The sequence below is a fragment of the Eschscholzia californica genome, unplaced genomic scaffold, assembly GCF_041429995.1.
Source record: "Eschscholzia californica isolate CP2 unplaced genomic scaffold, dmEscCali1.0.p SCAF_1, whole genome shotgun sequence".
Taxonomy (NCBI): Eukaryota; Viridiplantae; Streptophyta; class Magnoliopsida; order Ranunculales; family Papaveraceae; genus Eschscholzia; species Eschscholzia californica.
In genome coordinates, this window is record NW_028238198.1 from 25,800,634 (window position 1) to 25,826,851 (window position 26,218).

Below are 26,218 nucleotides of genomic sequence, written 5' to 3' on the forward strand. Positions count from 1 at the left end.
GACTACATTTCTTCTCCTTGTAATCTGTTATATTTCAATGTGAATGCTTTGGAGCATATCGTCATAAAAAAGGGGTAGTCGGTGACTGCAGGCAAACTGGACATTGATGGCAAATCGTCATAAAAAAAAAAAATTTCTTCTCTCTATTCACGTCAAAGAAGGGTCGTCAGCAGACGAACACCTGGCCATTGTCGGCGACCTGTCATTAAAATTTTTTGTTCCCCTCCTCATCCTCCGCCTTCTCACTCAACTCCCTTCTTCTCTCTCCCTTTCTCTCTGATTGAACTTTCAGTGGAAACTTCAAGGTTGAAACTCTTAGAGAGCGTACCAAACTAAGCTTAGCTAGGTCCCTCCCATTTAAGTGCAGCCTAACCAAATGAACATCTTAAAGTAGTTTAGTCACAATCTATACTGACTCAATTCATAATCTTCTAAAGAAAAAGCCATACATCCATTTTTCTTGGGTGAAATAGTGAAATAATGGTGTGTTTGGTTGCAGGATTCTGATGTAGGACCAGAATAGAAGTTGGAAATGTTTTGTTTTAGTTGTCCAAATACAAAAGTCTGAATTTATGTTTTCATGTTTTCTGTTTTGTTTGTCAGTTCCCAATGTCATTCATTGCTTTCTAGTAGTGCCTAGGTACTATCATTTTATCAATTATAATTTTGAGTTTCTACTCTATTTTCTCTGGTGGGCTCCAGAATTCTTCAACACTAAAACTTACGCTGGTAAGTTTCTTTATCTTCAAGCTTACGTTGCTAAGTTTGTTCTTCGTGCTGCGTCAATTGGTATCAGAGCGGGTTTCTCCCCTCTTTATTTCTAATTATAGCCATGATTGATCCACGAGCAACTTCAAATGTTACACAAGCAGATTTGGATGCTCAAAATACTCGTATCGATGCGTTAACAACTCAAATTGGGGAGATTAGAGAATTATTGCAGCAAATTGTAGTCAATCAGAGGAGAAATCCTGAAGAAATAAATGAACAAAGAAATCGTACCACAAATACTGATTCTGACTCAGAAGAGGAAGTTGAAGACACGTTGCCTAATCATAATCAAAACCCACATAACAACAATACAAATTAGTTCGATGACTTTCGGATTAAAGCTGATATTCCAATATTTTCTGGAAATCTTAAGATTGAAGACTTTTTAGATTGGTTAATGGAGGTTGAAAGGTTCTTCGAGGTGATGGAAGTTCCTGAAGTTAAAATGGTAGCTTTTCGTCTCAAACAGTCTGTTGCTGTCTGGTGGGATCAATTACAAAACAATCGGCTAAGACAAGGAAAGCAAAATGTTCGTACTTGGAGGAAAATGAAACAATTATTAATGGGTCGGTTCTTACGCGCAGATTATGAGCAACTTCTATACCGAATGTACCTTAGTTGTGTTCAAGGGAACAAGTCTGCGACTGATTGCACAGATGAGTTTATGTGACTTTCAAAACGTAATCAATTGACTGAAACAGAAAATCAAAGGGTTGCGAGGTATGTAAATGGGTTAAAATCTTATATACAAGAGAAGATTGGATTGCAGAATTTGTGGAACTTACAAGAACCTATTAATATGGCTTTGAAGGCTGAGGTGTTAGATAAGGAAAAATGCCAAATTCCTTTCGGAAGGAATTTTACGGAGGATTCAGAAACTTATAATCAGAATGCAGAAAGACGAAAGTTTATGCAACAAACCAGCGAAGACTCTAGAGTTTCCAATTTTCCTTCTCGAGCACAAAAGGAAGGGCCTAGTAATATTGTACACAAATCAGAACTCAAACATCAAAGGGAAATCCCTATGCAAAGCCCACAATTTATATTTGTTACAGATGTAACAAACCTGGTCATCGGTCCAACAATTGTCCCGAACGGCGACAAGTCAATCTATTAAAGCAGATGGGAATGAAGAAGAAGAATATGATGCAGATGGAAATGATAATGATAACTATGAAAATGTAGAATTTGCAACCGAAAAAGGATTAGATTGTCTCAACTTAGTCTTACAACGAGTTCTCCTAGCTCCAAAGGAGACCGGCCAGCGTCATAGTATCTTCCGCTCAAATTGTTTCATTAATGGCAAGGTTTGTGAAGTCATTGTAGACAATGGAAGTTGTGAGAATTTCATAGACAGAAAGGTGGTGGAAAGACTACAATTACCTACAGAAACACATACTAACCCATACTCTCTTGGCTGAGTAAAGAAGGGGTCTTCAATTCGTGTTTCTGAGATTTGTCGAGTCCCTTTTTTCAATTGGTAAGCATTACAATGATGAACTAATATGTCATATTATTGATATGGATGCTTGCTATATATTACTAGGAAGACCTTGGCAGTTTGATGTGGATTCTACTTTCAAAGGGCGAGACAATGTGATCTTATTCAACTGGCATAATCGAAAAATTGCCAAGGCTCCTGTTTCATTTTCTGTACCACCAAAGGTAAAGAAACTAACTTTCTTACTCTCATTAGTAATGAACAGGAGATGCAACAAGGCATCGAAGAGATTGTTTCTGTCCAGTAGTAATAAAGGGGTTGTTAACGACTGAAAAAGAAGAAATTATTCCTTCTGAAATTCAAGAACTCTGGAGAATTTCATGAAATAGTTTCTGATGAGTTACCTAATAAGCTTCCTCCCATGAGAGACATCCAACATCAGATTGATTTTATACCAGGAGCCAGCTTACCAAACCTTCCACCCTATCGAATGAATCCCACGGAAAACGAAATTTTAAGAGAACAAATTGAGGATTTGTTAAAGAAAGGTTTCATTAGAGAAAGCATGAGTCCTTGTGTTGTTCTGGCTCTCCTTGTTCCCAGAAAAGACAAAGATAAGAAGAAGGCATGGCGTATGTGTGTGGACAACCGAGTCATTAACAGAATCACCATTAAATACAGATTGCTTATACCTCGGTTGGATGATATACTGCATATGCTTAATGGATCTAAAGTGTTTTCTAAAATTGATCTTCGGAGTGGTTATCATCAGATCCGAATAAGACCAGGAGATGAATGGAAAACAATTTTCAAAAGTAAAGATGGTTTATTTGAATGGTTAGTAATGCCATTCGGGTTATCTAGTGCTCCGAGCACGTTCATGAGGCTTATGAATCAGGTATTTCGTCCACTCATTGGTCTTTTTGTTGTGGTTTATTTTGATGATATCTTAATCTATAGCAAGACCAAAGACGAACACCTCACTCATGTGAAGCAAGTGATGAATTTGCTAAAGGAAAATCAGATGTATTTAAATCTCAAGAAATATGTATTCTGCACGAATAAATTATTATTTCTAGGATTTGTGATTGGTGAAGAAAGAATACAGGTGGATGATGAGAAGACCAAAGTCATTCGTGAATGGCCTACTCCCAAAACAGTTTCTGATGTGAGGAGTTTCCATAGGTTGGCAACTTTCTATCGACGATTTGTTCGAAATTTCAGTTCTATCACGACACCTATTACTGAATATTTAAAAAAGGGAAGTTTAATTGGGGTGAAAAACAAGAAGAAAGTTTTTCCTTAATCAAAGAGAAACTTTCTATTGCTCCTGTATTAGCTCTTCCGTAATTCGATAAGGTATTTGAGGTGGAATGTGATGCAAGTGAAGTTGGCGTTGGTGCTGTCCTTTCTCAATAAAAGAAACGCCTCGCTTTCTTTTCTGAAAAACTGAGTGAAGCACGTCATAAATGGAGTACATATGACCAAGAATTTTATGCAATTGTTCGAGCTTTGAAGCAATGGGAACACTATCTTATTCAGGAAGAGTTTGTTTTATTTACCGATCATCAGGCGTTGAAGTTTATTAACAATCAAAAACATGTTAATAAAATGCATATTAAATGGGTAACTTTCTTGCAAAAGTTCCCTTTTGTGATCAAACATAAAGCTGGGGTTCAAAATCGAGTTGTTGATGGTTTAAGTAGACGAGCTTCTTTGTTATTAACTCTTTCTCAAGAAAATGTAAGGTTTGATTGTTTAAAAGACTTGTATGAAGCTGATGATAATTTTCAACAAATATGGGAAAAGTGCACTAATCAATAACCAATGGCAGATTACTTTATCAATGACGGATTCTTAATTAAAGGTAATCGTCTATGTATTCCTGTTTCTTCTTTACGGGAAAAACTCATCCGAGATTTACATGGAGGAGGATTAAGTGCTCATCTAGGAAGAGATAAGACTATTGCAAGTCTGGAAGAAAGGTATTTCTGACCGCAATTGAAAAGAGACGTGGGAAAAATTGTTCGAAAATGTTATACTTGTCAAGTTTCGAAAGGACAAGTTCAAAACACTGGTCTGAAGGATTTATCCGTTCGGTCTGAAGGAGATGTCCTTCGACCAAGGTGGCAATGCGATCAATTTGTCAGTTAGGATAACGATGACCACACGTAAAGATCATCCAGTCCGGTCCAATTAGGGGTCGTAATGCTTTGCTAGAAGCCAACTACGATCATCGGATCAAGGAGTTGATTCGAGGCTAACATAGACCGGATCCTACAACGGGTTACACATAAGAGTGGTAACTTGATCGGAGAGATTTGACTAGACGGGAACTGGCTAAAGTTGGATGGGATTCAACTGGAAAGGCCGAAAGGGTCCGAATGGAGATTCGGGACAAGATAGAAAGGAGGCTTTTTGGGCCGGCCATGAGATGGCCGACCAGAGTAAGTGGGCCGGCCATATAAGGCCCATAGTGGGCTGCCCTGGCCGGCCACACTTAAGGGGATTATCAAAATACCCCAAAAAGGGTATTTTGGTAATTATCTTTTCTGTGACCCAGAAAATAGAAAACCTAATCTGAATGAGATTCTAATTAGGGTTTGTCTATATATTGGGTCAGTTGAGAACAGAAAAGGGGTGGATTTTTCTCTAAGGAAAATTATACAGCTCTCTCTCTCTCTCTGAATATACAGCTATTGGAGAGAGAGGAATATAGAGAGAAAGTTCTCATTCTATCAATCTAGTCAAGAAGAAGAGTTCTTCTCAACCTTCTAGTAAGTCCTAGCAGTCTGAAAGGAAGGGAGATCAAGTCTATTCACTCGGTGTCTCAAGTAGAGGAGCTACAGTTGGAGCTCTCGATCTTTGCATGCGATTGGAATGGTTCGAGGGAAAAACGCGTTAAGGTATTTATCCCTCTCTAGTTCATTGATTAGTTTATGCATATAGTTCCTGGGCAATCTAGTGTTAAACATGAGATGTTTGAGATTCCGCTTACAACACTAGGTAGTGTATAGGATACACAAAACCCTACAGTGGCATCACGAGCCGGTTGCATGAAACTATCTCTGACTAGTCGAATTAGATTCGAGCTTGATTGATTAGATGATTTTATGTTTAAATAGGGATTTAGACATGAAATTGATTAGTTTAAATTAGATTTAGACTTAATCGGATAGAAAATTGAAAGAGTTTCAATGGGAAGACTTTAAAATTTGGTGTTTTTGAAAAAAGTTTTCAAAATAGAATTTTAAAGATCATGGTTTTTTGAAAAGAGTTTTCAAATTGCTGGTTTTTGGATGAAGAATTCATCAAAAACAGCAAAAAGTTGGAATTTTTTCGAAAATTGGGAGAAAACAGGGTGCTGTCCAGGAGACCGGACTGACCAGGACGCGCCCCAGGACGCGTCTGGCCAGTCGCGGACGCTCAGGACGCGTCCCAGTCCTTCCCGGACTGAGAATCAGAGAGCGTCTCGGATTAGGACGCGTCCGAGCTATTCTCGGACAGAAGACGCGTCCGAGAGCGTCTCGGACAGGGATCCCGAAGGATCCGCGTCAGGCACCTGAGGTCGCGTCTTCCAGACGCGACCACAGAGAAGTCCGGACGCGTCTCGGATTGAGAATCCGGACGCGACCGAGACTGTTTCTACCAGAACGCGTCTGGGACGCGTCTGGGAAACCAGGAACCGTCTCGGACTGGGAGTCCGAGATGGATGTGCTTGGGCAGAGCGTCTGGGACGCGTCTGCAGGGCTAGGAAGCGTCTGGCCTAGGGCCAGGACGCGACCACCCGAGGGACACGGCACGGTCTGGAACGTGCCAATCCGGGTCCGACCTTGGTTCGGACCTTGACCGAGACTTGACTGGGTCTAGTCAAAGGGTCCCTTGACCAAGTTTGACTTAAGTCTTTGGAGTTAGACTCGGGTCTTTTGGGCCTTGACTTAAGTGGGAGGTTTCTGTTTTTCTTCTGCCAACTTTGACCATAATTTTTTCCGAAAGCGACCCGGGCCCACCAAAGCCCGAATCGGAGTTTTTCCAAAACGATTTCAAAATCTTTTAGGATAAAACCAGAACGAGCCATTAGTCAGAATTATGAGATAATTAGACTTAAGGCACGTTAGACATAGAGATGTCGGAAGTATCTCCCGAAAAGCTATCTAGAACATAGCAAACCTAGATTCGACCTAAGTAAGCGAATCTCATACATACTTGGGTGTTTTATGAATGTCATATTATTATGTGTGTATGGATGTGAATGCGGGTTCTAGTATGGCCATAGAATTGTTCTATCTTGTTTTTAAGCACGGATGGGTGCCCGTTGTAATTAATTTAATTTCAAGTTTTATACGATCTGCGAATCGTTGAGTCTTGTAATTAGAGTTTAAGGGTACAATTGAGTCCATCGAAGAGCCAAAGGATGAGATCGTGGTTCGAGTGGGAGAATTCAATGGATGTTCGAGGATGGAGATCCAGGCGAACGGAGGCTAAACAAGCAAAGAACCTAAAAAGATTAGATCTTTTAGGTTAGGGGCCATACTAGGATCATATCTGCTTGATTTATTTTCTCGCGCGCATTTACTTATTTACGTTTTGTGTGGTGTATGATTATGTTAGAGTTCACAGTAATGCATGCAAACAAAAACGTAAGAGTCCCCAAAAAGAATTTTGAGTAATGCCTACCCAGATTAAGACACCTGTTGCGCCCTTGTTCATCGATGGTGGGTCATGCCAAAGCAGGGTGCCATCTTTTACCTCGGGACAATACGGGTAGACCTATGAAGAGGTCTACATGTCTAAATGGTTATTCTCAAACGAGTCAGCAAAAGAGTTTTGGATTTCGAGGCAAAAGGATGAATTGAACACAAAAGGTGTTATTCATCAACCAAGAGTCATATGAGATATGATCAGTAAGGAGTTACTCACCCAGGAGGGTGAAGTTAAGGGCAGTGCCAAAGTACTCTTAGCTTCACAGGAATAGGGTCTTGGAATCATATTATTCATAGGGGGACGGTTTTCATTGAATAATATGGCAAAAACTGTTTTTGCAATGATAATAAGTTTTAGGATTTTGTTTTATTTTCTTTTAAAAGTAGAGGATATATGACTATTAGAAAATAGTTTTCCAACCTTCGTTCATTCCTTCAGAAGGAATTAAACGAAAATTATTTTCATGATTGGAAAGGAATCCGAGAAGCGTTCTCGAATTCGAAATAAAGAAAACGTCCTAGAATATATCATTCCTAATGTTCATTGGTTCTTCAGACGACTGAGGATATGATTATCCAAAGTCTTTTGTGAACATCCATAAAATTCTTCTCTCACGTAGAGATTAATGATATGGATGCATACACAACCATTCGACAACTAAAGGAAGAGTTCCACTAGAAGTCGTGAATGGAGAGGATGGTGCCTCTAAGAAAGTCGTCTTGAAAAGAACATTGAGGAAAAGTGAATCTAAGAAACGTTCTTAAGATTCAGCTACCGAAAGAATATAAGAAGAGTTCTTATGATTCAAAAGGTTAAAGGGTCGTTGTAAAAGTTTGGCTAGGCCATTCAAGGAAACTACCCGGAGTACCTGGAAGAGAAAAAAAAAGGAATTATGAATTCCGATTCTTGTATCTTTGTTAACTAAGTTAGTTTAGCAAGTTTTGTAGATTCCCTTTGTGGGAATTACATGCTTGACTAAAAGAAGAAATGATCCAAGAGGGAGCAGAAGCAAGAGTTGCTAAGGATGCTGAAAGGGATCAAAGTCTTCTTTTAGACACTAATCTAGGTAGAACTTAATAAGAGTTATTATGTTCTTCTAGAAACATCAGATGTTTTAAAATAGTGCTAAATTAACGAAAGGTTCTTAGAGAACCAAGAACATTAACAATGATACGATAGGCTATAATCAAAGGATTCGGAGAGGTCAACTCATGTTTTGTCATTGGTCAAATTGACATAAAACACATGAAGAAGATCCAATGGTATGGATTTCTAAGTCTAATGATTTTGAATCATACGACACATGTGAATTTTGTTCAACGTGGCCATTTGACAAAGTCACCTTTTAGAAAGGGAGAAAGGGCTAGTAAACTAATAGTTTTTTTGTACATACAGATGTACGTAAAACTATTGGTACACTAACTAGAGTCAACCTGAATCCACTTGATGAAAATATAAGTCATTCGATTTGATCGAGATGATGAATATTTGAATCAGAAATTTGATGACCATCAAAAGAAGTTGAGAAATAGTTTCTCACCTTGCTCCACAAACACATCATATGGATGATGAGTTTAGTGGGAGTAATCGAACATGTGAGACATGGTTCGATATGTGATGGGTTAAGGCCAATCTTCCGAACACTTTCTAGGATATATTCTCAAACACGGTCGTTCTTCCTAGCTAACCATATTCCGTCAAAAGCTGAAAAGACACCATAAGAGTATGGGTTTGGAAGGGTTCCAAAAGTGGTCTTTTCTGAAGGTCTATAGATATGAAACGTAAATGGTTTCCGAGAACCAAGTTTGCATATCAAGAAAGAATATTTATTTATGGGATAAATAAATATTGGGGATTCTTCCACAAGCAATCAGAGAACAAGGTGGTTGTTGCTCGTGGTGGTGTCTTCCTTGAAATAAGAGTTATTTCAAGAAGACAAGTGGGAGAAATATTAGATATCGAAGAAAATTCGATCTGAGCAACAAACTGACACCAATGTACCGATGTCAGAAGTCGCGATTCCTAACTATTCTGAGCCGATAGAAAAGGAAAGAGAGGAAGAGATGGTAGATCTCGGAGATCCTCCCGCGCAGGGCGAATGAGATTCGCAAGAGAACCCTCAAGGAGTTGAGAGTGTCTCGAAGTTGTTCAAACCCCTTATAGACCTTGAAAGCTCATAAATCTGTCTCAGAGGATGGGGATCCGGCTGAAAAAGAAAATGAGCTAGGTGTGACGGAATCACTCCGAAACATGGCTTGGAGCCATATGATCAGAATGGTATCCATGTCTGAAATCAAGTTTGGAACTTGGTCTATTTTGCTTAAAGGAAGGGTTCCTGTTAAGTCCAAATAGGTTTTTCAAAGTGAAAAACAGACAAGGAGGGAAACATTGGTGTTTCCCAGAGCATGACCATAATGATCTATTACTAGCAAAGGAATGTGTACATGACACATTCAGGAGGAAGTTTACTCTTCTAAAGCTAGTGAGAATGCAAGCTTCAAAATCCATCAAGGGATTAAAGCGAGCAAGTAGGAGTTGGAATCTTCGATTCAGCAAAGTAATCAAGAGTTGGTTTCTTTGGGAATGAAGAGAAATCTTGAATTTAAGAAGTTCAAGAAGGTTAGTGGGAGTGACCCAGTTTTCTTTGGTCCGGTATGTAGAAGACATACTAGAGATTGAGAACAACATTCTGATGTTGAAAACAGTTTAGAACTGACTCAATAAAAGGACCACATAAAGGTGATAAGACTTGTTCAAGAAAAGGTCTTGAAAAGTCCAATGTGAAACACTCAAACGGAGTATTTCTACCCAAGTCTCATGGCACACAGCTTAGCAAGATTTAGAATCTGAAGGATTCTGATGAGCAAGCACGCATGAGAAAGATGGTTATGCAAAAGGCATAAGATCGGTCATGTGGGACATGATTAGCATTCACCACTACAAAAAAAGGGTTTATTGCCGACGCCTTTTCCCGACGGTTATATACTAATCCGTCGGGAGAAGGTTTACGACCGACGGTTTTGGTCAGAACCGTCAGCCATAGTTGAGCACTGCCGACGGTTGTACATAAAAACCGTCGGCATAAGCGAAACCCCGTTACCTTCTGTATGTCCCCTAACTAATCGGTTTGCCGACGGTTTGGAAAACCGTCGGCAGAAGGTAGTTGCCGATGGTTTTTTCTTCTCCGTCGGCGTCGAATGGCGGCAGATTAAATTTTTGGGGAAAATTTCGCGCCCAGCGAAAGAAACTTTCCCTCCATGGACAAAAATAATTTTTGGGGGAATTAAAACAAACCCTAGCTGCTCTCCAACTTTTTTTTTTTTCTCTTTCTTTTTTGTGGTTTTTCCTGCTGTTTGGCTCTCTACAGTTTTATCCTTCTTCTTCCATTAGGATCTTGAGACACTTCGATCTATCATCTATCTTAGACACTTCCTCCCTTTGATTCGAAATCAAACCCCATGTAAGTTCCCCTCTATCTCTCTGAATTTTTCTTTGTTTATCTTCTATCTTTTAATTTCTGCTCGATTTCTCAACTATAATGGTCGATTTCGTCTTTGAAGGTTGATTTCTGGTCTTTAATGGCCGATTGTAGTGGTATAGGTACTTGGTGATCCAACTTATTCAATTTATGTGAATTTTTCTTTGTTTAACTTAAGATCTTTTAGTTTCTGGTCTTTAACGGTAGGGCATCTTCTTCTTTAAGTGTTTAATGGTCGATTATGATGCTTGTCAGTTATTGATTTCACTACATCTATTACACATACCAGAGAGCTTCTTATCTTTCTTTAACTTCTTGATAGATGTTGAGATTTGGTGGTATTAGGAACACTGGATTAGCTGGTGTTGCTGCTTTCGGCATGGCAGGTAGTGTTGTTGTTTATGCATTGAATGCTTCTGTGCCAGAAGTTGCTGCTGTGAATTTGTATAATTTGGTTGCTACTTCTGGTGATACAACAACTATCAAGAATGAGAAGATGTTGGAATTGCAAAAAGGTAATCTTTTTTTTTTATCCTGAGTTTTCTTTTGTGTTAATTTGCTAAAGCTTTAGGATGGTGCAAATGAGAAAAACTCGGTACGTCTGGTTGAGTTGAATATTAAGCTAAGATAAAATTGTGATGATTAGGTTTATTATTAGAGACTTCGAGTTATGAACAAAATTCCTACTGGTGCAATTGAAAAGGATATTCGGGCTCGGAGTGTCGTGGGCGAGGGCCATGGGGTATTAGGAAGTTCTAAAATAAATTACTTGGTCAAAATTGTCTCCCTAGATAGAGCTATGGAAATCATAGACCTTCGAGTTATCCAAATATCCAATATTAGTATGCAAATAGGTAATGTCGTCAAATTAGTGATGTGTTCTAAGTGCAATTCTTGTGGACTTAATCTGGGCATTGAATTGATGGGTTAATACTGTTATATTACTTCGGATATTGATTCTGCATCTTATTTTTTTATCTGTAGTTTGGTTCTAATCTCAATTTTGTCAGACTTCGAATTGTCTTTTGTCCTTTTAAATTTTATACATGTCCAACTTCCAGATATTGTGTTACTAAACAAGAAGAAGCCTTCAACGCAGAGCTTTGTGATTTGTATAATCGGTGAGTCATCTACCCCTTTGTGTGGCTTAAATTGATCATCTTCTGTTTTTTAATGAACAATTTCAAAGAGCTATGTAATAAGGATACATCTCCAATCAAGCATTGGCAGGGTAAGCAAGCTACTTCAATCAACAACTGCTTATGTTAAGTCTTACGACCCTTCAATTTTCTGAAGTTTCCATTGTCAACTTAGTCATTTTATTAGTGAAGTTGTAAAAAGACTGGTAATATATTTAAAGATGTTGAATAATACGACTCATATTGATTGATTTATTCCCTTGCTTGTTTTCATAATCAGGTTTGTGCCATCTGTTATACCACCTGGAAGCGAGAATCTTAATGGCAATGAAGTATAAACTATTGTCAAGTTTAAGAGTGCTCTTGGAATTGATGATCCAGATGCAGACTCTGTCCATATGGAGGTAAAAAATCTTTACTGATATAGTAATATTTATCTCCTTATATTTGTAAAGAAAATTTTGGATTTTCATCTGTTTATTCTCAGGTGCAGAAAATGATATTTGTTTGCTTTGGTGCAGTTCAATGGTTTTGGTTTTTGTTGTGAGATGAATGTAAGAAGCTGCCATATTTCGTAATATTTAGTTCTAATCCTTGCCTGTAGAATTTCTATAAGGATTTTTTTTTAATGTCGTCCTATCAGTTAATTTCACTCATGGTTCTACATGCAATGTATTGTCTAACTGAACTTGTTAAAGTCTAATTGAAGGTATACATTTTTTCATTAGATGTTGATGACGAAAACTTATCACATTGAAACAAGCACAGCACCTATATCTGCTTTCTGATGAGGTATGCCATCTGATTTTGTCTCTATGCCCCGCCCAATATTTGAATACATAGTAACATACTTCATGAGCTATATAAAAGATTTGTTCATGTGATGAATTCTACTTCCTTGCAGCTGGCAGCTGACATGTTGAGAGAACATACGCATAAACTGGCCGAGTAAAACTTTTCAGGGATATCTCTTAGTCACTCGATACTAAGATGTCTTATTTCTTCTTTTCTAGGGATTAAAACGGGTGGCGAAGGAATATTTATTTTTGAAGAATAGAGATTTGTTATGTATAAACGATTGTGATGTTAAGAGTTTATAGTTTACGAATGTGGCGACATTAATATATTTATCAACAATGATATGTTATAAACTCTTTTGAAAGTTATTTTATGATAAGAACAACAGGTTATTATTCATAATTTTTTTTTTAATTTTTCAAAAACTATTGCCGACGGCGTAAGTTTCGTCGGCAAAAGATAAACACGACGCAGTTTAACCTTCAGTTATTTAGCTACTGCCGACGGCTAACTTTCGTCGGAAGTAGTTATTGCCGACGGCTTCTATCCGTCGGCAGTTTCGTCGGCAATACTATTGCCGACCCCTCTATAGCCGACGCTTTTTTGCCCGTCGGGAAGAACCTTTGCCGACGGATTTTTGACATTTCCGACGGTTTATTTCCGTCGGCAATAGCCTTCATTTTTGTAGTGCACCTCGACGTCGCAAAATACTTGGAGTATTTATGGTCGTCACCAATCAAATCCAGATGAGCTGATCTGGATCACACAATGTACTTGAGAAGAACTTGTGAGATCTCGGTATGAAAATAAAAGGTTGAAAAGTCATATGTTGCAAACTTCCAGAATAAGATGACAATCTTGACTTGGAGGAACAGTAAGCTGGAAGGGTTCCAGGCAGAGTCTGTTGCAAACTTTACAAATAAAAGAAAGTAGTTAAAACTTGGGAAGTTTTAATTCGGTATAGCGATACTGAAGATTATCATCGGATGATAACAAGCAAAATCCATATAGATTTGATCTATTAACTAAACTGTCACCTTGACTAAGTATGGTGGTAATACTAAGGTCGTAGGCATTAAGCTTTCCTGAAAAGCTTAGACTAGTAAACTTGGGGGTGTAAGGAGTTACACGGGAAGGCTCAAGATTTACAAACTCTTATTATCAGAAATAAGTTAATTATTTCGTCGTTAAATCATGGTTTAGTGTTTAATGACAGTCCAAAAATAATGAGGAATTCCAGGTAGGTTTATCAGATACGTGATCTGGTAAATGGAACCCTACTAAGTGAACATGGAATAGATTCATTATTGAGTCCCTAGTCCAGGTCATTGCATGGACAACAATGACTCAAGAAGACTAGCATGGGAATTGACTGATAGCGCAGTTCCATGGGCTATAGGAATATGGTATTTAAGTCAATTACATGGATGTAGATTGGGGAATCTACATTGGATTAACCCAAAGATGAGAGTTTTTTCAAGGAGTTGAAAAAGGCGTCACAAACTCTCATAGGCAAGATTGGAGAGATTCCGTAAACATGAGTGCTCCACTCATCTTATGTAAGGAATGTCGAACTTTGGTACTGTCAAACGCCGCGCCGTAAAAGGAGGTTATAAAGGCAACATACTGGGGGAGACAGGATAGACATGAAGTTAAGTGGGAGTACAAGACTGGATGATGTCCTCATATTAAATTAGGAATAAGTATCTCCGGGCCACTTGAGGAGAAGCAACTGTGAAATGTGTGGCCGCACTCAAATGGATTAAGAGTTAATCATTTGAATTGACAGTTGTTCTCTGGATCAAGTAAGTCTGAACGGTGTGACGTATCAGATGAGATACTAAGCGACATGGGAATCGAGCATTGCACTTGTTCTAAGTACAAGTGGGAGACTGAAGGATTTATCCGTTCGGTCTGAAGGAGATGTCCTTCGACCAAGGTGGCAATGCGATCAATTTGTCAGTTAGGATAACGATGACCACACGTAAAGATCATCCAGTCCGGTCCAATTAGGGGTCGTAATGCTTTACTAGAAGCCAACTACGATCATCGGATCAAGGAGTTGATTCGAGGCTAACATAGACCGGATCCTACAACGGGTTACACATAAGAGTGGTAACTTGATCGGAGAGATTTGACTAGACGGGAACTGGCTAAAGTTGGATGGGATTCAACTGGAAAGGCCGAAAGGGTCCGAATGGAGATTCGGGACAAGATAGAAAGGAGGCTTTTTGGGCCGGCCATGAGATGGCCGACCAGAGTAAGTGGGCCGGCCATATAAGGCCCATAGTGGGCTGCCCTGGCCGGCCACACTTAAGGGGATTATCAAAATACCCCAAAAAGGGTATTTTGGTAATTATCTTTTCTGTGACCCAGAAAATAGAAAACCTAATCTGAATGAGATTCTAATTAGGGTTTGTCTATATATTGGGTCAGTTGAGAACAGAAAAGGGGTGGATTTTTCTCTAAGGAAAATTATACAGCTCTCTCTCTCTCTCTGAATATACAGCTATTGGAGAGAGAGGAATATAGAGAGAAAGTTCTCATTCTATCAATCTAGTCAAGAAGAAGAGTTCTTCTCAACCTTCTAGTAAGTCCTAGCAGTCTGAAAGGAAGGGAGATCAAGTCTATTCACTCGGTGTCTCAAGTAGAGGAGCTACAGTTGGAGCTCTCGATCTTTGCATGCGATTGGAATGGTTCGAGGGAAAAACGCGTTAAGGTATTTATCCCTCTCTAGTTCATTGATTAGTTTATGCATATAGTTCCTGGGCAATCTAGTGTTAAACATGAGATGTTTGAGATTCCGCTTACAACACTAGGTAGTGTATAGGATACACAAAACCCTACATGGTCTTTACATGCCATTACCTGTTCCTAACGATATTTGGCAGGATCTCGCTATGGATTTTGTGCTTGGACTTCCTCGGACTCAAATGGGGTAGATTCTGTATTTGTCATCGTTGATAGGTTTTCAAAAATGGCCCATTTTATTGCTTGCAAGAAAACTGCTGATGCGTCAAACATAGCCAAGTTATTCTTCAGAGAAGTTGCACCCCTACATGGAGTTCCTAAGTCCATCACTTCAGATCGAGACACAAAGTTCATGAGTCATTTTTGGATTACCTTATGGAAACTGTTTGGAACTTCGTTAAATTGAAGTACTACCGCACATCCTCAAGCTGATGGGCAAACTGAAGTTACAAATAAAACGCTTGGCAACATGGTTCAAAGTATTTGAGGGAACACACCCAAGCAATGGGATTATGCCCTCCTCAAATGGAGTTCGCATACAACAATGTTGTACATAATGCAACAGGTAAGTCCCCATTTTCAGTTGTTTACACTGCTATACCTCATCATGTGGTAGATTTGGTGAAGCTTCCTATAGATCCTGGTCATAATGTGGTTGTTGAGAACATGGCAAAAGATGTGGTGGCTATTCGCGAAGAAGTGAAACGACGACTTGAGCAGAATAATGCTAAGTATAAGAGTGCAACAGATAAACATCATAGAGAGAAAGTATTTCAAGAAGGAGATTCAGTTATGGTGTTCTTAAGAAAAGAGCGTTTTCCCGCTGGCACATATAACAAGCTAAAACCTTGGGAGTATGGTCCCTTTAAAGTTCTTAAGCGTATCGATAAACAATGCTTCTGTTATTGATTTGTCGGATACAATGGAGGTTTCGAATACCTTTAATGTGGCTGACCTATATGAGTTCAAAGAAGATGAGGCGATATATCCTGAAGATAACTCGAGGGCGAGTTCTTTTGAAGTGGAAGGGACTGATGTAGGACAAGAATAGAAGTTGGAAAGGTTTTGTTTTAGTTGTCCAAATACAAAAGTCTGAGGTTATGTTTCCATGTTTTCTGTTTTGTTTGTCAGTTCCCTATGTCATTTATTGCTTTCTAGTAGTCCCTACGTGTCTTTGTTGCTATATAAAGCAGTCCTAGTAAGTTGTAACGGGTATTTTATCATTTTATCAAATTATAATTTTGAGTTTCTACTCTATTTTCTCTGGTGGACTCCAGAATTCTTCAATACTAAAACTTACGCTGGTAAGTTTCTTTATCTTCAAGCTTACGTTGCTAAGTTTGTTCTTCGTGCTGCGTCAGATTCCTATCAAAAGTTGGATTTGGTAGAATAAAAAATTCTTGGTCTGTTTGGCTACCAAGAATCGTAGGACTCTTGAATCATAGGGATTCCTAATTCCAAAATTTGTATTGGATCAAATCCCACCCTACCCCCTATGATTTACTAGGATTTTGGATTAATTTATCTATTTCAAACTTAAAATCAATAAAAAAATATTTCCATTGACAAAATGAAAAAAAATTATTTATTTTTTTCCAAATAATGTTTTTCCCAAAAGTCATTTTTTTCTTCAAAACATCGTCTTTTTTTTTCTGAAAATCATTTTTTTTCCCAAAGCCCGTTTTTTCCGCCGAAAATAGATTTTTCCTTGAAACCTTATTTTTACCGAAAAATCGATTTTTTTCTGCTCGCAAACAGTTTTTTTAATGACTGAAAACTTTTTAAAACTTTTTTGCTTCATGAAGACCGTTTTTCCCGAATTATTTTTTTTCCAGAAAAAACATTTTCGGGGGAAAAATGATTTTCATGAAATCCCGGTTACCGAAAAAAATGGTTATCGAAAAAAAAATTTCCAAATTTTTTTTTCGAGGTAAATAGGAGTTTCGAGAATAAGCTTTTTTCAATATTTTCTTTAAAGAAGCGTTTAAAAATACTTAAATAATCATAAATCATAGGATTCTTATTAGTTGTCAACCAAAACAAAAAAATACTACTTGGATTTAGAATCCAAAGGACTCACGAATTCATGGAATCATAAATCCAAAGGACTCGTGAATCCGCAAATGTTAGAAAGATCGTGAGTCTTAGACACTCAATTGCAACTAAAGCTGAATATCATACACCACGAAGATGAGCAACTTTGTAGATAGATTTACACTTAGAGATGAGTTAATTACAACTTCTTCTCTCTAAATAAAGAGATAACAATTATGAACAACCTTTTTCTTATACTAGGAGAAATACTGTCAACTCTCTCTTAATAGACAAGTATTTAGAGAAACTGTACTCTCTTTCTAATACTAACTCATTTTCTCTTCTTTTGGCTTGTTTATGAAGATGGAATGGATGGGATCATTTGAGTTCATACTCTTCATCTCCTTTTATAGTGAGAAGAATGAGATATGAGGTGTTTCATGAGTTTGTGTTATCCTCTTGAGTGATGCACACTTCAAAAGAAAAGAGACTTGTCTCACTCAACATGGGTGTTTCATGTTGTTTGACACCTCACATGGATAGTTGACACCACGAGCTTGTCGATGCCACCTTAAACTTCAAACTAAGTAACTTTACATTCCTAACATTCTCCGACTTAAAGTTATTTTTGTTTGTAACTTCTCTGTCCTATCTACTCTGCTCTTATGCTGCTCACGTTTTCTACTAGGCCGACGGATTGATCGACACTATACAAACTTGTTAATGTGTACTGGCTTTGTCAATATATCTGCTAGGTTCTCTTTAGTATAGATTTTCTCCATACTAATGCTTCCCTCTTCCACCTTCTCACGAACAAAGTGATATTGAACTCGTATGTGTTTTGTCCTCGAGTGAAATGCTGGATTCTTTGCCAAGTGCAAAACGCTTTGACTATCCCAAAACAAAGTTACCTTCTCTTGTTTGTGTCCAAGCTCTTCCAATAACATTTGCAACCAGGTTGCCTCTTTACTAGATTGTGTAGCTGCCACGTATTCTGCTTTCGTCGTAGAAGTAGTAAGGATAGACTGCAGTTTTGAAACCCAACTTACTGCTCCTCTAACAAGAGTAAACACATACCCTGTGGTGGACTTGCTTTTATCAAGATCACCTACATAATCCGAATCAACATAGCCTCTAACAAGAAATTCTGCTCCTCCATAACATAATGCAACATTTGAGGTACCCTTGAGGTATCTCAGGATTCTCTTCACCGTATTCTAATGCTCTCTACTAGGATTTTCCATGTGTTGACTACCCGCTCCCACTGCTTGTGCAATGTCTAGTCTTGTACATACCATATCAAACATTAAGCTACCCACTACTGATGCATACGGTACTCGAGACATCTCCATCTTTTCATACACCACGAAGATGAGCAACTTTGTAGACAAATTTACAGTTAGAGATGAATTAATTACAACGTCTTCTCTCTAAATGAGGAGATAACAATTATGAACAACCTCTCTCTTATACGAGGAGAAATACTATCAACTCTCTCTTAAAAGACAAGTATTTAGAAGAAACTATACTCTCTTTCTAATACTAACTCATTTTCTCTTCTCTTGTCTTGTTTATGAAGATGGAATGGATGGGATGATTTGAGTTCATACTCTTCATCTCTTTATATAGTGAGATATGGTGTAGACACCTCACCACGTGAGGTGTTTCATGAGCTTGTGTTGTCCTCTTGAGAGATGGACACTTCAGAAGAAAAGAGACTTGTCACCTAGGTTAGGTGTCTCACTCACCATGGGCGTTTCATGTTGTTTGACACCTCACATAGATAGTTGACACCACAAGCTTGTTGATGCCACCTCAAGCTTCAAACTAAGTAACTTTACATTCCTAACAACAAATTCATTATTCGGCCTTCCAACCACACCATAAATGTATTTGTACAAATTTATTAAACAAAAAGAGAATCAATTACCATGTGAGTTGTGGAACCATTAAAAATATTTGAAGAATCTGTATTTGACAAAATAAACCTCCTTATTAATTGTCCTAATTATGATGTTTCCAAGTGAAGAAAAGAAAGAATTCATGTCTCATCCTCATAGAGCACATGTTTGTTAGGAAACACATTTATAAAAGACTCCACTAGAAGAAAAAAAATCAAAAATAACATTGGATGTGCTATTAGTCTATTTCAATACCTTTCTACTTCTCTAAATATTACTTGAAGTGATTGAGATGGAACACAGAAACCTGCAGGGAAGTGACAATGAGAAATGGGTTCATGATTCATCTGTGGATCATAAAGGAAATGTTCCAGTCCGGGCATCTACGGGTGTATGGAAAGCATCGTTCTTCGTTTTCGGTATATATATACTTCATAAACTAATTACCTATCTTATAATCTCGTACCTTTAGGTAATTTTTAATTGTATTTTTACTGTTTTTGATACAGCAATTGAGTTCAGTGAGAGATTAACTTATTTTGGGATAGCAACAAATCTCATGATCTACCTCACAAAAGTGATTCATCAAGACCTCAAAACAGCTGCAAAAAATGTGAATTATTGGTCTGGAGTCACTACTTTGATGCCTTTGCTTGGTGCTTTTCTTGCTGATGCTTACTTTGGAAGATTTTCTATGATTTTGTTCTCTTCTGTCATCTATCTAGTGGTAAGTAAATATCTATATAATAAAACAGAAGGGAAAACGATGACTGGGACAAACATCCTTTTTTAATTAAGGATATTGTCTAGAAGCCCTTCTCAAAATTTAAAATATAGTCCTTCGTAGAAATAAAGTTACCTATTCAAAAAACAATAATCGTTTCCTTCTTTGAAATAAAATAACTAATTTAAGAAATAAAGAAACAAAATAAATTTCAAGGGTTAAAAAAAGAAATAGAAATCTCTCTCTCTCTCTCTCTCTCTCTCTCAATCAAATAATAACTAATTTAAGAGAAAAGAAAAAAAAAATAATACAAAAAAATAATAACTAATAAAAATCTATCCCCCTCAATAAAATATAACAATAAATTTCGTAACATTTAATTGATACAAATAGGGATATACTATAGTATACATCTAAACTAATTATGTTCCAAACTTCATTGTATTAAGTTTGTGGACATCTAACTCAAAATCAATTGACAATGAGTAGGCAGTGCCGGCCCAGGCCCAAAGCTACTAAAACGGTAGCTTTGGTCCCCAAGTTCTGAATGGTACATTAAGAGCCCCCAAATCTAAACTTAAAAATAAAGTATCAAAGACTTGTGCATAAAAGTGTTCCACATCTGTTGGGCAAAGTACATGTATGTTATTCTTTTTTTTTTTGTTGAACTGTACATGTATGTTATTCAACAAAAAAAAAAGTACATGTATCTTATATAAGAGGTCATTTACGAGGTCATGAGTTCGATCCTCTATGTCTACAAAGTTTTGATCTTTTCAATTCTATTTTTTAAATAAGATTTGACATTAATAAAAAAAGACTCTTGAACTCATTTAGCTCACTAAAGTCATATATTTCTTGCAACAAAAGAAAGTCTTATATATTTATTTCACAAAACAATTTTGATCCATCAAGAACATCATAATAAGTTTTTGTTCAACTGATTATTTTTTGTTTGTACATATGGTTTGCATTTAAATGGACGAGAAATATGTTACTATTTGTAATGTGTAATTTTGTAATATTTTGATTGATCCTAATGTTGAAAATCTTTGACGCGCAACTTTAAGTTGTAAATGTAGAGGCGTATAAAGTGTCGTGAAAAAGACTGCTATATGGCACTAATATTTCTTTTTTGTTAACAATATGGCAGTAATGTTTCAGTCGCCAAAACTACACACGCACACTCACTCACACACACACGAGTAGAGAGTTGCTAGCTTGCATCTAATATGACCAAAAGTTTTTATAATAGTCGAATTTCATTAAAAAATTGTTGTTTATTACGACTCTTATTTCTTTTTTAAATTAGAAATGAAAACAGTTGTCAAAACTATTGTTCTCTAGAACTTTTAAATTTAGTATGCAACTCAAGTTTTTAAAGACAAAAAATTGGCAGTTAGGTGGATTTAATTTTAGAAAAATTATTTGTTTACACTTTTAGGTACATTCGAACAATTTAAGATCAAAAAGAATGATTTAACATTAAAAATGCATAACTAATTATAAGTGTACTCTAGCAAAATGAGATACATAGTTATTAAGTTAATAAAAGGGCATTAAAATTAAGTTAATTAAAGGGCTTGCAACAAATTTTTTTTTTTGTAAAAGGGCCTCCAATTATATGTCTGCTTTAGGCCCACCGCGACCTTTGGCCGGCCCTGTGAGTAGGGATGCCCTAGATATTATGTTATTGGCCATGAGAGCAGCCTTTCTTCACGTGAGACTATTCTCACTCGCCCATCACGTATATACGTGTTGGAATCGGAGCCGATTTTGGCTCGACCCGACTCGTCAAACTAGAAACGGAACGCGCCATTGCGTTCGTTTCGTCGAGCTCTTCAATTTAGAGCCAAGAATCACTCAAATCCGATTCCGGATGAATGAGAAATTCAAGGTTAAAGTTTGAACGAAGATCGGTTGAAATAGGTACTAAATCGTCAAAGAGGACAAGTTAAAATAGGGACCATTCAAGCAACGCACGTGCGTCCGCATCTGGACGGCTGGCGTTCTGTCTGCGGGAATCCGCGAAGATCTAACGATCCGCGTTCTCCCCGCGTCGGGACACTTGCGGGAATTCGCCAGATTCCATCCAACGGACATTTGTCGGCCATCTGGTTAGCGCGGTGGGTAAGTTTCGGTACAGATCTCGCCCATCTAACGGCTGCTGTTTCACCCGAGTTTTTGAGCCAGATCTGATGGCCAAGAATTCACCCGAAAATCCCAGTTATATAACCAACTCTTCTCAAAGAGTTGTGTCCCTAAAAACCAAGAGTTTTGTCCCAAAACTCTAGAGATGTGTCCCAAAATAATATACCTATTCAATTCCTATATAAACCCACCAAACCCACTTCATTTTTCATCAATTCAATTCACTCTCTTCTTCTCTTCTCTTATAAGCAATTAGAAATTCTGGTTTGTCTAGAATATCTAATTAGCAAGTATTTCTAAGAGTTCTGGTTAGACTAGAATATTTAGAAAGAGAAAGAAAAGAAGTTTTAAGTGACATTTGAATTTCCGAAGCATCCAGAATATCATCCGCATTTCGTCCAAGAGCTCATACAAACTTACAAAGGTTCGTCCGCTTTCAGAATATAGAAGTACCATCTTAAATTTCTGAAAGGTTAGTCGTTGTATTCCGAAGCCATTCACCCTAACGTTTGGTACTGTTACGGGGGTGTAAAATGTCTTAAGGAAAGAGAATCTATTCTCGCCTCGACTACATTAACTGAAAGAAGGAATATTGATAAATCATTATTCTTTAATAATTTATCTCTCTATAAGTTAGAGAAAGGAAACTCTGTCTAAATCAAGCCAAGACAGAGAGAAATCGACTTATCGATTAATAACCAGAGAAACAACAATACGCCATTTGATATGTTGTAGAAATAGATCTTGCTCCAATACCCAATAAAGTTTGTAGGCATGTACCTGACTTAAAACCGAAAATGGCCCCAAATATTATATTCTTGTTTATGAGAGTACCGTTTGTCCATGTAGGTACAAACAAATAAATAACTGAAGATGTTTATGTTGGTTGTTCACTTGTTTGTACATGTTATCAGGGTTTGAGTCTCTTAACAATGTCAGAGGTGATTCCAAGTCTGAAACCGTGTGATCCTGATTCATGTGACATACCCAATAAGTTCCATGAAGTGATATTCTTCATTGCGTTGTATTCGATCTCTATAGGAACTGGAGGACACAAACCTTGTCTAGAGAGTTTCGGAGCTGACCAGTTCGACGATAATCATGCAGAAGAAAGAAAGATGAAAATGTCGTTCTTCAACTTATGGAATATTGGTATATCTCTTGGGCTAGTTCTTGGTGTGTTTGTTATCGTTTACATGCAAGACAAAGTGAGCTGGGCAGTTGCAGATATAGTACTCTTATGTGTTATGGCTATAGCTTTCATAGTGTTTATTATGGGTAAGCCTGTATTTCGATATCAAGTGCCCGAAGGAAGCCCATTAACTCCTATGCTCCAAGTACTAGTGGCAGCCATAGCTAAGAGAAATCTACCTCATCCTTCAGATCCAGGCCTCTTATATGAAGTTCCCATGTCAACAAATAGCAAAGGAAGACAACTTCGCCATACCAATAAGCTAAGGTATGTTCCAAATTTGCTTAGCCATCAGCTCTATCACAACAAAAATGGGTTCTTTAGGGAAACAAAATTTTCTCGTACGTACATACTATAATTTTAGAGACAGTCTCGCGGGTTTGGGCCTTTTTGCGATGGTAATTAACCCAAATAGAGACAATGCAAGTAGTGGTTATAATGTTAAACCATTCCTTATACTTGGTTGTGACAAAATTGGTCCAGTATCTACATCCGTTGTGATTACCTTACGTGAAGTAAGTAATCGTGATGATTATCCGACGGTTTCCAATCACTATTTGGGACGGTTTTTGGATTTCTAAGAATGTTTTGGAGGCATCTCTGCTCATCTCTTGTAAGTAGTTGATGTTGTTTTTTCAGTATGGAAGCTATAAATCCACCCATGTACTTACTATGAGGGATACATAGCCGGTGTTTGTTTTTCTTTCTCTTTGTTTGAGTCTGACTCTCGTGGACTCAACATATATCCAAATTAGACACTCAAACGAGCTAGACATCACGAATCAGACAAAGACAAACATTCTGAAATTTAACTTGAGTCAATTCAGGCCTCGAGTCAGATTTTAGATCTGACTGAAAAAAAAGATCAGAAACACGCACCTTAGGTATTATATTTTTTGATTTACTCACTTACATTTCATTTTACTTGAATGTGTAGTTTCCTTGACAAAGCTGCAATACTAGAAGAAGATGGAGAAGATGGGTCCAAGAAGAGAAAAAACAGACCATGGAGACTAGCCACAGTGACAAAGGTAGAGGAGTTAAAACTTCTGTTCAATATGGTTCCCATATGGTTAAGTACATTAGCATTTGGGCTATGTGAAGCCCAAACAACGACATTTTTCGTCAAACAATCCACGGTAATGGACCGAAAGATAGGTACAAATTTCGAACTACGACCCGCTTCCATCTACTCAATTACAGCTATTACCTTGCTATTTGCAGTAACTCTATATGATAGACTACTTGTGCCCATACTAAGAAAGTATACAGGAAATGAGAGAGGCATTACTATACTTCAAAGGATCGGATTCGGCATGGTATTTTCAGTTTTGACAATGATCACAGCTGCATTAGTTGAAAGAAGAAGACAAAGAGTTGAAGTAAGTTCATCAATGCCCATGAGTGTCTTGTGGTTGGTACCACAATTCATAATAATTGGTATAGGAGATGCATTTACATTGATCGGATTACAAGAATATTTTTATGATCAAGCTCCTGATAATATGAGAAGTTTGGGTATAGCTTTTTATCTTAGTGTTTTTGGTGCTTCAAGTTTTCTTAGTAGTTTCTTCATAACGCTTATCGATCGTTGGACGAGTAGTGGTGGAAAGAAGAGTTGGTTTGGTAAGGATTTAACCCATAGTAGATTGGACAAGTTGTATTGGTTAGTAGCAGCCATTACTGGTGTGAATTTATGTGCTTATATGTTCATTGCAAAGAGGTATTCTTATAAAAATGTGCAGGGAAATGTGGGTGTAGTTGATGGTTCTTCAAAGAGAGATGAAGTGGAGATGGTTCCATGATATATAGGTGGTTCATTCTCATGCCCTGTTAGGGTTCTTCCTGTTTAGGGATGTCAACCTTTCATGTTGTTTCAAGGTATTAATATGCATATGTCATCCTTATATGATGTATTCTAGAACATATGGTGTAATAATAAAATGACCTTTCCAAAAAGACTACATTTCTTCTCCTTGTAATATGTTATATTTCAATGTGGCTGCTTTGGAGAATAGAAGTTCGGTTTGCGAGACATACAAGAATTCCCGTGGGAAAATTTAATTGACCACCCAAAAATCACTTGTGATAATCACTTAGTAAGTGATATAGCGTTTGTTTTCTATCACTTGTAAGTGCTTGAATTTTGTTTTTATATTAATTCTAAACGTCATAAAAATGAGAAATTGTCTATTTTGACCTTAAAGTATTTACATATTTACATATTAACATTTCATACGAATTCATTATGCTCGTGAGTTTGGATACAAGAGAATTACGATTTATGAATACTTTATGTTGAAAATATTAACCTCAAGTAATTAAAAATTATGAAGGAGAAAGACCTTATGTTGCATGATGGAGTTGGGTGGTTCCGTGATTAATGAAGGAAGAGATGTGAAAAAAATTTAAGAGAAAAACTTAGGTGAAGGATGAGTAAAGAAGGAAAAGGGTCATTGATAAAGTCATAAAAAGATTTTTTTACTTATCAATTGTTTAAGATTTTCTGTTTAGTTATAATTATATTGGTAATTATTATATTCGGTTGGGATAGAAATGTCTTTTTTAGCACTTACTACTTTTTTAGCACTTAGAAAGTAAGTGCAAAAAAATAAGCTCCAAATTAAAGCTTACTTTTTTGCACTTACTTTGACCCCACTTACAAGTGATATTCACTTATTAAGTGAAAAAACAAACGACCTAAAATTGCCGGCCCGCACTTATTAAGTGAAAATCACTTAATAAGTGCAAAAATCAAACACCCTCCAAGTCTTATATGTCCCAGGGCCACTTCTATTTGTTCTCTCTCTCTCTCTTCACGTCTAGGAGGGGAAGTCGGCGGATGGACAACTGGCCATTGATGGCAAATTGTCATAAAATAAAAATAAATTTCTTCTCTCTCTTCACGTTAAACAGGGGTCGTCGGCAGACGGACAACTGGCGATTACCGGCGACCTGTCATTAAGAAAAATTGTTCCCCCCTCCTTCTCACTGAACTCCCTTCTCCTCGCTCTACCTCTTTCTCTCTGTTTGAACCTTCAATGGAAACTTCGAGGTTGAAACTTTAGTTGTCATGGAAGTTACGGTTTCATACAAACCCTAAAGTTTCAATCGAAGCTTCAATTGAAACTCTG

General features: G+C 37.4%; 2 protein-coding genes across 2 annotated transcripts; both read left to right on the forward strand.

Moving 5' to 3' along the window:
• Nucleotides 1-10,716: 10,716 nt before the first annotated feature.
• LOC147565502 (uncharacterized) lies at nt 10,717-12,603 on the forward strand. The gene is made up of 6 exons (XM_086651972.1): nt 10,717-10,909; nt 11,456-11,515; nt 11,814-11,937; nt 12,055-12,087; nt 12,262-12,325; nt 12,438-12,603. The coding sequence occupies exons 1-4, from the start codon at nt 10,717-10,719 to the stop codon at nt 12,083-12,085; spliced, it is 408 nt and encodes a 135-aa protein (XP_086508098.1). The 3' UTR covers nt 12,086-12,087; nt 12,262-12,325; nt 12,438-12,603.
• A 6,636-nt stretch (nt 12,604-19,239) lies between these two features.
• Nucleotides 19,240-25,043, forward strand: LOC147565503 (protein NRT1/ PTR FAMILY 5.6-like). Its single transcript, XM_086651986.1, has 4 exons — nt 19,240-19,436; nt 19,527-19,744; nt 22,807-23,351; nt 24,022-25,043. Exons 1-4 carry the CDS (start codon nt 19,310-19,312, stop codon nt 24,887-24,889), a joined length of 1,758 nt encoding a protein of 585 aa, XP_086508112.1. The 5' UTR covers nt 19,240-19,309; the 3' UTR covers nt 24,890-25,043.
• Nucleotides 25,044-26,218: the final 1,175 nt, after the last annotated feature.

What these genes read in the sequence shown, in the direction of transcription:
- LOC147565502 (XM_086651972.1), top strand. Translation starts at nt 10,717, where the DNA reads ATGTTGAGATTTGGTGGTATTAGGAACACTGGATTAGCTGGTGTTGCT. An exon ending in GATGTTGGAATTGCAAAAAG is followed by an intron (nt 10,910 to 11,455) that starts GTAATCTTTTTT and finishes TCCAACTTCCAG; the next exon opens with ATATTGTGTTACTAAACAAG. An exon ending in CAGACTCTGTCCATATGGAG is followed by an intron (nt 11,938 to 12,054) that starts GTAAAAAATCTT and finishes GCTTTGGTGCAG; the next exon opens with TTCAATGGTTTTGGTTTTTG.
- LOC147565503 (XM_086651986.1), top strand. Translation starts at nt 19,310, where the DNA reads ATGGAACACAGAAACCTGCAGGGAAGTGACAATGAGAAATGGGTTCAT. An exon ending in AGCATCGTTCTTCGTTTTCG is followed by an intron (nt 19,437 to 19,526) that starts GTATATATATAC and finishes TTTTTGATACAG; the next exon opens with CAATTGAGTTCAGTGAGAGA. An exon ending in CTTCTGTCATCTATCTAGTG is followed by an intron (nt 19,745 to 22,806) that starts GTAAGTAAATAT and finishes ACATGTTATCAG; the next exon opens with GGTTTGAGTCTCTTAACAAT.